Below are 12,284 nucleotides of genomic sequence, written 5' to 3'. Positions count from 1 at the left end.
CTCTCCTCTCCTCTCCTCTCTCGCTCTCGCTCTCTCTCTCGCCCTCTCGCTCTCTCTCTCTCTCTCTCTCTCTCTCTCTCTCTCTCTCTCGCTCTCTGTCTGTCTGTCTCTGTGTGTTCTGACAGGGTGGTTCTCACCGGGATGAGGCTGGCAGTTTGATCAACAGTCACGGAGGGCCGCCCAGCGTGGGCTCCATGTCCAACATGTCCAGCATGTCCACCGCTGAACTCAACCACCAAGTGGAAACCTTCAGAGGTATGACATGACACACTCCCAACTTCACCCATGACCATCCCATCTCTGCACTACACACCGAAAATAACTACATGTGAAATGTCTGTTGGCTGTAAATGATTGGAGATTCCATTTGAACTGACTCTCTACCTTTATGTCTGCGTGTTGCAGGTCTGGCTGCAGGTCTGGCTGGTCAGGTGGCTGCAGCCCTGGAGCTGAAGGTAGAGAACCAGGACAGAGATGACATGCATGATGGCCACTCCTCCGACGACCTCGGCTCCGGAGACGAAAGCGACAAGAGGGACATCAAGACTCCCAGAGGAGGCACACGGACAAGGTAAATAAACCTAACAACCACAAACATGAATCTTTATGACCTTCTGTCTAAAACATGCAGTGCCCTTAGAATGTCCCTAAACTTCCCTGGAGTCCGATCTCCACATGTGAATAGCCAAAAACGATCAGCCTCAGTCTTACTGTTTGACCTCTGGGCCTCTCTTCCTCTGCAGCAGCATCAATGAGGATGATGACAACCTGAACCCAGAGCAGAAGGCTGAGCGGGAGCGCGAGAGGAGGATGGCCAACAACGCCCGCGAACGCCTGAGGGTGCGAGACATCAACGAGGCTTTCAAGGAGCTGGGCCGCATGGTTCAGCTGCACCTGAAGAGCGAGAAGCCCCAGACCAAGTTGCTCATCCTGCACCAGGCTGTGGCAGTCATACTGAGCCTGGAGCAACAAGTCAGAGGTCAGCATTCCTACACTCTCACATATAACACACAAGAGTTATAACACCGCTTATGAAGAGTTATAACACCTCCTATGAAGAGTAATAACACAAGTAAATCTGTTTCTATACACGCAGAGCGGAATCTGAACCCCAAAGCAGCCTGCCTTAAGAGGAGGGAAGAGGAGAAGGTGTCTGGCCATGGGATCTCTGGGGACCAGCAGGCCCACCATGGGGTCCACCCCGGCCTCACCGACACATCCAACCCCATGGGCCGACTCTGAGGAGCACACAGGTACAGTACAGTAGTACATCTCCATGGAGCACCATCCACACACTCTCACTCTGTCAGTAATAGCTGTGATGAGATACTATATTACTTACTTTGTGAAACATCAGATTTTCTTTACTGTTGGACATCTGTGACTGAGTTTTTCCTGTTTTTGCCCCTTCAGATCAAAATGATCCAGATCAATTCTGTAAGATAGAGATGGTGCCCTTGCTTCCCAATGGCAGACAGGACTCACAGTTTGTGACACAAATTGGAGGCGACAGACCACTTGAAGCTAAACCCCAGACTAACGCAATCCTTAGATTGAAGAAAAGCCCAGTGTCCAGGTCCCTGTGATGACATCCAACACATTTCTGCCCACGAGAGAACTTCAGCACATATCACTGTCTGCAAGCAGCGTGTCGCATCTGAACAATCAGAGACTGTCGCGATCTCCTCCACCCTCCCTTGTGGAAGTTTGCCTTGTGCCTAAACTGAATTGACGAATGCATTGTAACCGCAATTATGTTGGTTTTTTTGTATTATTTTTTCTATTTATTATGTTACTGAGATGTCTATGAAGTCTATGTCTAAAGGGAAAGTTATGAATATGCTTTAAGAAGCCTGTGGCTTTTCAGTTGATCTACAGTTTGCCAGTGTCACTAGTATGGCCCAGCCCTTCTCCCTAGCCAGTCTCGGGCTAGCCTGAGCTAAGATTAAGATACTCAGGCTCCTGAGAAAGATATAAATTAATATATTCGGCAATTTAAAGTGATCGTTAGGGCCCAACTAAAAATCAATTAGCGGTATTGAGTACCAAAAGACTTAAGCATCCCATTGAAAAAAATAACATATATTATTTATATTTATATTTTATTCATGCTGCAATGAACAGCATGTTTAAACCAAAACGACCTGCTCATGTGTCCGTTTGGTATAGCTCAGTCTTCATGTTACTGACATAATTAGAGGAAGAGGACTAGACATGAGTGGTGGGTATGAACCCAGCTAAATAGTGTTCCACACATACACTAGCCTGAACACTATAAACTCTGTGTCACAGCTGACAGAAGAATGGCAAACTCTAGTTTTCCTGAAAGGTCAACTAAAGACTTATAAGGTGTTTATTATCAGGAGTGAGCAGTTCAAATACAGAAAGCAAACCATTTACAAACCTTAGCATTCCCTGCATATTTCTTAGTGTCTTAACTAAAGGAAAAGGGACTTCACTGCCTTTTCATTCCTTTGCCATATAGTGTTAAATGTAAACAATGACATATTTCTGATATTGCAGTTTGCTTTCTATATTACAGTATGGTCTCTGGTTAGTTGAACAGCCGTGGTCATGCTCTTTGTAATCGCCTAGCGCTGTTTTATCAACGATTGCTTAGTGAAAAAGTTTAATCAAAACGACGACCACAATATCACCTGGCCTGAATGAACTTTTCACATCATTTTTTTTCTGTTAAACATAACTAAAGAAAAAAAGTTAAAAAAAAAACATTATTCAAAGTAATCAAAAGTTATATCTTTATTTGTAATTGTATACAAATCATTTCTCTAGGCTTCATAGTAAGGAATATGATGTCAAGCGTGAAATAGCAGAGAGGAGTTCGAAGTTATTTAGAATGGCTTTGTTTTGATCCAAGCAGTGAAGTTACTGGTGAAGGAAAGGGAAGGGGGAGCTTTAAGAGTTCACATGCTGTTAAACATCACAAACAGCTGGTCCTTCAGGTAGGTATAGTACAATGATGAACAAACGCAGTTTTGAGCAGATTATTGTTTATGTTTCAGGATGAAGAACAATGGTCACTACTTACATGTTTATCTGTGCGCATGCTTTACTTTCTTTAAAACAAGTATTTTGGTCTTAACTCCTGGTTTTTATTCCATTTGTTTCCTTGTATACTGTCTTCCATTATTATCCACCTTTAAAACAAGGCTGCCACATCCAGAGACAAGTAGCCTATTCTGGTGAAAATAACGTCATAGAATGAAGGATGCCATTGAAAACCACCCCAAGGAGTTTATACATTTTTTTTTTTTGATTTTACAATCATTTTCTTTTTGTGATAAACTTGGAAACGTATTGTCGTGTTTTCTCTGACTGCATGTGGCCTTGTTCATCATTTCAGTATTCATGAGCTTGTATTCATGTTGCTGGCAGACTCTGATTGAGGTTATAATGTATGTCACTGCCTGCTCTCTCATTTCCCCCGTAATTTTCTAATGTTCGGCTGTCTGTCTCTTTGCTCCTATGTTAGACTTTTCTGTATTCCCAGATGATTTTCCTCGTATAATATATGAAAAAATAACAAAAATAAGATAAAAAAAAACATTTGGCTTATTTTTCACTGTAGTTAGTCTTTTATACAATAATATTGTAAGAACATTTCTTGAATTCTAAATATTACTCTTTCTAGATTTTTTTAATCGAAAGTTTTGAGTAAAAAGTTTCTTACTTTATTTTACTATATTAGATAGTAAAATGCACGGTTATCCATAACCTGTCCATTATTATCCGAAACGTACAAATAGCATCCGAAAACATAGTAGGATTGTAGCTGGCAGTCTAGTACATTGAGGTATTGTACAAGCTCAAATGTCATGAAGGTGTGCTCTCCATCTTGATCTTCAGTCTCCATTGTTGGTGGATAAAAGATATGTACTTGTGTCCAAAAAGTCTAGGTATTGTTGATGCACATCAAAAACCAGCAACAAGAAATGTAACTATCTGTCTCTGTAACAGAAAACACAGCATGTAAATAACATTTATGTAGCAATAAATGTGCCATCTTTTTTAACACAATTGTGGATTTATTTCCTTCTTTGGACGCCATCTTTATTTTCTGTTTCTCCACCTTTCATTTTCCAGTTATTTCCATTCAATTTAGAATTGTGTGATTGTTTTATGAAATGATGTGCTGGTGGTGCATTTGGTTGAGCTCAATACAAGTACAGTACCATGATGTGTTCACTCAAGTGAGCTACTGACTCAACAACCCTTCCCAGGTTTTCCCCCTCAGAAGACTTTTCTACAGTGGATCTAGGCCAAATGAGGAACTCTGTGCAAGAGTGTGTTTTATATAGTATGTTACTAATTTTGAAACAATATCAGTGGACCATTGTAGTCTGTATGGAATATATGTTTCTATCTTTAATAAAGTGTGATAGCAGCATACATTTAGTCTCATTTTTCACAATGCTGTTTTCTTTTTGAATTTCATTTTATGCTCACTTACAGAATAACTTTGAGAGGGTATTACTTTTGTATGAAGTATTAAGGCATCACAAAAGAATAGACAACACATTTAGTTAAATTCAGCTGCTGTGTGCGTTGTTCACAAGTATGAAATAAAATAAAAATGCCACACTTGTCATTCACAAATAAGATCTTAAAAGGAGCCCATTGCATTTAAACAGAATGTCAACAGGCATGCAGGTCAGTGGTAGACATGCAAACATGAGGATATTTGCATGGACATTTGCAGAAGCATAGTGTTGGCTGTCCACTCCTAACTAGGAAGTAATCTGCACATATTTGTGCTGTGACATCAGTCAGCCATCCTTGTCCAATTATAAGACAGATTTAAATCCCAGAAGTTGTCTCAGTGACCCACCACATCTGCAGAGCATTATCCTCTTGTATGTGAGATTGTGAGACAATTCCTCATGGTATCCTGACAGGCCAGATCCAAGTTCAGAGCACTGACAGAGGTGACAGACAAGAGAAGATGCTGACTGCTGTAAAGTCTGTGGATCGCTTAAGTTATGCGCTGTGAATTATGACTGTCATCTTTTGAAACAGCATTTAATCTGGAATTAAAAGTTACGTATATCCCCACTTCCCCTGTAGTGTGTGTGTGTGTGTGTGTGTGTGTGTGTGTGTGTGTGTGTGTGTGTCTGCCTGTGTGCGTGGGTGTATTTATTCCTTCCTGCTTTTATCATGTCCGGGGGTGCTTATTTGCGGTCACCTAGAGTCATGGGCATGTTTTATATAAGAGTGGGACCACCTTGTTTGAAGGCTGACTTCCTGTGGCTCTGGCTGCCTGTGAGTGAGCCATGGTGGGCCTGCTGACAGATGAGTCTTGGCTCATATCTCTGGAGCCAAACCAGAGGGCCTACTGCCACGCAGTGGATCCCAAGCCTATCTCTGTCTCTAGGTCTGTCTGTATTTCTGTCGGTCTGTGTTTGTTGATTGTTCCTTCCCACAGAATGATCTGTCAACACTCCTCTTTTATTATTAAGTATCTATAGCTCCGTACATTTTCTTTTCTAAACCCAGATTGCTTTCGCAACGGACAATTTCCCCTCTTACATAGAAAGATGTTACATAAAAACATCCGCCACACCATCACACGAGTCCAACTTGACTGTGACCTGGCTGTATAGCCATTGTGTTCCATTGTCTTTCTAGAACGCCTCCAGTTTCCCTCAGCCAGGGTCAGACAGCGCACTCTACTGAGCATGCTTGGAGGTCCCAGCTGCTGCACCTCGGAGGAGAACAGAGCCCCTATTGTGCAGCACTGTAACACAACATAGCGCCAGAGAGTTGAGATTAAAGACACATTTACAGCCCACACTCTCAGTCCTCTCACAGACACAGAAATGAAAACACAGTGGGCCACAACAAAGGGAGGGGCAGCTAAGGAACAAATAAAATGTGGCTGATGCCCTTTGCTATCCTCTAAACAAAAGAACTGCGATTTTAACGTTTATTAAAGTCCTTGTGTGAGACATTGAAATGCCTACTCTATGCTACAACAAGGACTGGGGGCAATTGTTGGGGGGTTTTCTTTTGCAAGGTTCAGAGCAACTAAAGAATGAGAATTATACATTTTTTTATCATCATGCTTGGGAACTAGGTGTAAAAAATTATGGGAAGTAATTGTAATAGAAATATAAAAATATATGTTATTATACTGTAATAACTCTGTAATGTGTTCTTTTATAGCACTGTAATGTTCATAAAAATCACAAATAAACACTGCTAATTTGGGAGGTTTCTTGTAGGTCGGACTTCATACTTTATAAAAGTGCTGTATAACAGTGTATAACAGCAGCCAGAGTAATCACTAGGCAAATTGCATAGAGGTAAGTGATTATCCACTAGATGACGCTATTGGTCTTAAAACTAGATTAGAAAATTGGGAGTGGTCCACACAGTACAGTGAATCCATATGCTTCAGTAAATATACATTATCTGCGTACAAATAATAATAATTTTAAATAAACAACCAAAAAAACAAGTTCAACTATTAATTGCGGACTTTTCAGTTATATTTTCTTTGGTAGCTTTATTGTAACCACAAATCCCTAGTTGGGCTAATGGAAAACCCATTAACTGGGCCTGAAGGATTTTGTACAATAGCTCACCAATATTTTCATTTATGATTAATGTTGACGATATAGTGCGTGATGGACCCTGCCATATGACGTGTTCCATACAGTATACATTTTAATTTTAATTCACAAATTGCAATCAACATCAACATGGGCTATTCATACTCAAATCAGCATGATGGACTTTAGCAGGGCCTAACTATTTTTACATTTTTTATTTTATTTAACCTTAATTTAACTAGGCAAGTCAGTTAAGAACAAAGTATTATTTACAATGACGGACTACTAAACTGTTGCAACTGTGGCTCACAACAGAGTATCTTCGAAACTGATAAAGGGATATTTTGTCAAACAGGTCGATTGACAAAAATTTGGGACTGTTCAAGTTGGCATTGTCAATCTGTTCCTAGGTCAGTGTTTTGAGGTTTAGTGTTTAGCAGTAGGGTTTGAGATGGGCGGGTTTACAGAGTTCTTAGCAGGGGGCGGGGATTGCAGAGCTTCAGGCGTCTTTAAACTGAACTGACTCAGTAAACATGACCTGCAACAAATAGATTTTGAACAATTCCGTGAAGCATGTCACTTAAACTTTTGGCCATTATTGAACAACTAATACGCGATTATTGTTCGTAAAGCCCAGCTGGTAAGTGACAAGTTTATCTTCTTGCATTTTTTGTTACAGTAGTTATTGAATGCGTCATAGCGTGGGAACTTTAGGTTACTGCCTGGGCAGTGGCCGCTTTAAGCACATATGCAGATAAATGGTTTACTTGTTTAAAATAATAATCATAGAGAAAACTACATTAAAAAATCGTGTTATTTCATGTTAATGTAAATAAGAAGTTAAACTACCTGTTGTACCCTAAACCAAAGCATCAGTATAAACTTTTGAAAACTTTGCTCATATTGCCCTGTTCCAATTAAATTATCAGCACAATTTTTTTTTTACACAATAATTCTATTAAGTCAATAGATATTAAAGAGGAATATGTTTTTTATACAATTTATACATTGTATAAATTACTTTCAGTATGTATTTAGAATTTGAAGAATCGTTGTAAACTAAATGAATCTATTCAGCATTAAAAAATTATTTTTAATCAAACATGTTACACATTCTTTAATATCATATACCACATTCTGTAATATGAATAGATGAATTCATGTATTCAGTATGCAAAAATTATTAAAGTCATGCATGGCTATATTTACCAAAGAGCTTTGAATAAGATGTCTGCCTCTTTTCTCCTGGTTTTCCATTACTTTCTGTTATTTACTTGGTATGAATGCATGAGATCTACATGTCATAACATGCTATAAGTAACTGATATTCTTCCATAAATAATCTGTTTAAGGGATTTTGAATTATGAATTGCATAATATTTCTAAGGCTTAATAGCTCTCCCTGGAATATGAATACACTCAATCTGTCACGAGTACAGTAATAATATCAAATCTGCCATGAATGTAACTCTTTTCTATTCAGTTTTTAATCTGCAATCAAGGCAGTGTCCTAATGTGCTCTCCTATAGTTGTCTTTTACAGGCCTGAATGGTGTATTGTGATAACAACACACCCCCAGGATGTAGAGAATCAGTTAGTGCACTGTACATGTAGATTATTCTCCTTTTTTCTGTTCTCAATGTTTCCCTGGAAAGATCAAAGGCAGGGCCTTGACATCCTAACCCACTCTCAGCACTGACCTCTGGTCTGAGGTGTAGGGGAACCGTGGCGAGGGTAGTGCTCTAGTTATGGATTGCAGGGGAGCAGGGGGGAGAAGTTGGCTCAGCAAGTGTTTCCTCCCTTGTAGAGAGTAACACAATGAGAGGAAAAGAGCTGCACTCACACCTCACAGCCCTTGTGTTGTTGGATACATGTGATACTTGGAGTGAAAGAGGCTATTGTGTCGTCTTCTGCTGTTTTCTGTCCTCCACAGTGCCTTCCCTTTTGGATAAGGGGCTAACTTGGCCTCATTGTTCATCCTTCCAATCAATGGTTGGAAAGTATGAGGTTCTGTCCTCTGAGTATTAATAGAATCAGGAAGAGCCTGCTGCATCGCTTCTATTCTCCCTGTCAATCCTGATAACAACATGCTGGTTCAGTTCTGTAGAGCAGTATACAACACTCGTTTTCAGTTTGAAAGAGTGATTTATTGAGATTTCCTCAAAGGCCTTGCGGGCGTGTCTGTGCATTTCATTACAAAGTTACATTATCTGCTGTCACCTTTGTTTCCTGCCCTCCCATCCCTATCACCATTTGTCCTGCTATTGTAACACCAGGCCATTCATGACATTCATCTATGTATTTGTTTGTTTGGGGGTGGAATAGGACATAATCAACTGAGCCTACAGGTCTCTGATAAGAACCCATTGTCTATACAAACACATGATGTCCACTGATGTCTGGGATGCTGTGTGTCTCTGCTGGCCTTCCTGTTAGCTGATACATACCTGTTTGTCAGGGTCAAATGGCCCTATGCTCTGTCCTCAGCTTCAGACTACACACTACTTGTAATCTGGCAGATAATTCACAAATATTATATTTCTTTACTCAGAAGACACTCAGATATTTGAGACCAAAGAACTTGATCTCTACTTTATCTGTGTGTTATAATGTGAATACCCAATAGTATCAAGGTGGTATAAATATTCAGTTACTTGTGTATAGTTTTGGCAAGTATAGTAGAAAACAGTTGAACCTATCAGCACAGGTTCCTGTCTTCAGTGGTGTAGTGCCTCTCTTAATGCTGTGGTGTTAAGTGGGGTTGATGACAATGGCCCTGCTGTAGGTCTGTTACCCTGCTCCTCCCATGGTACACTGTTACAACGACCAGGGCCCTCTACAGGGACTGCAAATCACAATGCATTTTACAAGGATTGGCAGAGGTTGGTTCAATGGATTCACAGACACACACACACACACACACACACACACACACACACACACACACACACACACACACACACACACACACACACACACACACACACACACACACACACACACACACACACACACACACACACACACACACACACACACACACACACACACACACACACACACACACACACACACACACACACACACACATTCACTAGCAAAGACATTCAAGAAGGTTACTGTATAGGCTACGGCTACGCACAGTCATAGGATTTCCAGGTGTAGTGTGACATATCGTTGGAGTCTGTCGCTATGCTGTAATACCAGTTTTAATTTTTAGACCATTAGACCTGAATACACCTTTATGTACAGTAAATATTCATTCACACCATGTATATAATTATTCACTTATGCCTGTTAGTAACAGCCTATTACAGCGGATTAAGATGCCAGTTAGTAACCTGCTTGTTATGGTTTCGTATACAGTACCTGCTCATATTTGCCCTTCAAAAGAGTGTAGGAATTGTTGACTCACTGTTTTTCAAGTTCAGTGTGTTGATAAAGACTGGCCTCTCTTATGTTATTTTAGGGCAGTGCAGTGCCTCACTCCTTCATTGGCAGGAAAAGGGAGTACCTAGTCAGTTGCCCAACTGAATGCATTGCACCGTATTTAACCCAACCTCTCTGAATCAGAGAGGTGCAGGGGGCTGCCTTAATCGGCGTCATCGGCGCCCGGGGAGCAGTTGTTGTTGTTTTTGGGGGTTAACTGGGGCAGAATGGCAGATTTTTCCACCTTGCCGGCTCAGGATTCAAACCATCAACCTTTCGGTTACTGGCCCAATGCTCTTAACTGCTAGGCAACCTGTGGTGGAGCTGAACAGTTAGGGTGCTCTCTGTGGAACCACTCTCTAGACACAGAGACCGTTAAGTACAGAAAAAAGGAAAATTAGACCAGATGACATAATCAAATATTGTGAGGCTTTAAACTCTCATTAGCAGGCCATGGAGCAGTGAAACATTTGCTGATTATGTCCCTTTTTTGCAGAGGTGGGCCTGATCCAGCAAGAGGGATTTGTTCTCTTGCTGCATTCCTGATGGAGTCGTACAGAGTCAATCAACCGGCCCGCTCTTCCAGGCCTCACAATGGAGCTGGCTCCTATGGCCTCAGCATTAGGGTCCAGGGGATTGATGGACACCCCTACGTGGTGCTGAACAACCAGGACTGTGGGTCCAACTCCTATACAGATCCTAATAGTAACGGCTACAATGACACACAGGGCTCCTTTATTGACAACTACCATGAGTATGACTTCAAAGGAAGCAGGGAGGATGTTTCTGACAGCCCCTTTGTTGAGTACAGGTCCCAGAAACAGATGCAGTTTGGGGGCTCTCACAATGGAGTCACAGAGCAGGGGAAGAAGCCAGCGTCCACCCTGCTGAACTTCCAGAGACACCCAGAGATCCTCAAGCCTTATGACCCAGAGAACAACACCTTGAACCTGGACTGTAACCACAGCCTGCCTCCCCGGACGATGTCCCTGGCGGAGACTGGGAGCACCTACCAGGGCTCTTCTCCCAGATCCACCTCCCCAGTAGTCGCCCATGCCGGGTCATCCAGCCTGGATCATAGGAGGAGTCCTGCCCTGCAGGAGAGAACACAGCCCCAGCCCCAGCCCCAGCCCCAGCCCCATCCCAAACCCCAGCCCCAGCCAGCCCCCTCTAAGCCTCACACCAAACGAGTCCAGTCTCAATCCAAGCCTCAAGCCCAGCTGGCTCAGCCACAGTCTAAGCCTCAGGCCCAGGTGGCCCAGCCCCAGTCCAAACTCAAGCACCTGTCCAAACCCCAACCCCAGTCTCTGCCACAATCCAAACCCCAGTCTCCTCCCCAGTCTCAGTCTCCACCCCAGAGCCAGCTGCCCCAACGCGTCCCCATACCCCAGCCCTATGCTGTGTCCAGACCTCCCAGTGAGCAGACCAAGGCTTCCTGCCGGTCCGCCAGCTCCATTAGCAGTGCCAACTCTAGTCTGGAGCGCAGCCGCCATGAGCCAGACATCCTCCCCCTGCGCAGAGTTGACTCTAGCGGCCCCGTGCTGCAGTCCTCGTCCCGCTCCCGCCACTCCTCTACCTCCTCTACCGACCAGCTGGAGGCGCTGTACGCAGATACCATCAACCGCCACCAGAACCGACGCTACATCCCCTTCCAACCCGGCACGGGCCGAGACATCGACACAGGCTCCATCCCCGGCGTGGACGAGCTCATCGATAAGTTTGATGGTAAGGATGGTGGTCACCAGCGACGGGGCAGGGCAGGCCGCAGGAACAGGATCAATCCAGAGGACAGGAAGCGCTCTAGGAGTGTGGACAGCGCCCTCCCCTTTAGCCTCCGGGGAGAGTCGGAATACATGGATGAGTTTAGCAAGAACCAGGGGAGGTCCACGGAGCACGTCCTCCGCCCCTCACAGCTGCATCTGCAGAAGGTGTCTGGGAGTAAAGACTCCTGGGTGACAGCGGTGGAGGGGAAGCCAAGTGCCAAAGCTTCAGCCTGTGGTAGCAGTGCTCCAGGCTCCCCTCAGAGCATGACCTCTAAAGCAGCAGGCTCCATCCAGGGGTATAAGGTGGTGCTAAATCGCTCCTCTACGTTACCCCTGGACAGTACAGATGCTGAGGATGGTCAGTCTTCACCAAACACAAAGATTTTAACAAGTGTGGCTACAACCTCACTATCCAAGCCTTCCTCTAACTTGGGCAAGAAGCCTAGTGCAGAGATGGATGTGCAGGTAAACAATACATTATTTATGATTACAGTTAGGTTAGTTGTTTAACAAATCATTC

The 12,284-nt window shown here is 43.0% G+C and overlaps 2 protein-coding genes across 2 annotated transcripts in view; both read left to right on the top strand.

The window, feature by feature from the left end:
• The window catches only part of LOC139384355 (transcription factor 12-like), a 95,908-nt gene extending 91,870 nt beyond the window's left edge, over nt 1-4,038 (top strand). The window contains exons 16-20 of the mRNA XM_071129062.1: nt 126-255; nt 406-571; nt 744-979; nt 1,097-1,253; nt 1,414-4,038. Of these exons, the coding sequence (XP_070985163.1) occupies nt 126-255; nt 406-571; nt 744-979; nt 1,097-1,242 (678 nt within the window). The 3' untranslated portion in view covers nt 1,243-1,253; nt 1,414-4,038. The remainder of the gene's footprint in view (nt 1-125; nt 256-405; nt 572-743; nt 980-1,096; nt 1,254-1,413) is intronic.
• A 2,999-nt stretch (nt 4,039-7,037) lies between these two features.
• LOC139385227 (cingulin-like protein 1) overlaps nt 7,038-12,284 on the top strand; it is a 43,243-nt gene continuing 37,996 nt past the window's right edge. The window contains exons 1-2 of the mRNA XM_071130344.1: nt 7,038-7,212; nt 10,498-12,229. Coding sequence (XP_070986445.1) covers nt 10,547-12,229 — 1,683 coding nt within the window. The 5' untranslated portion in view covers nt 7,038-7,212; nt 10,498-10,546. The remainder of the gene's footprint in view (nt 7,213-10,497; nt 12,230-12,284) is intronic.

This window comes from Oncorhynchus clarkii, chromosome 26 (genome assembly GCF_045791955.1).
Source record: "Oncorhynchus clarkii lewisi isolate Uvic-CL-2024 chromosome 26, UVic_Ocla_1.0, whole genome shotgun sequence".
NCBI lineage: Eukaryota > Metazoa > Chordata > Actinopteri > Salmoniformes > Salmonidae > Oncorhynchus > Oncorhynchus clarkii.
This window is presented reverse-complemented; position numbering and strand designations above follow the sequence as displayed.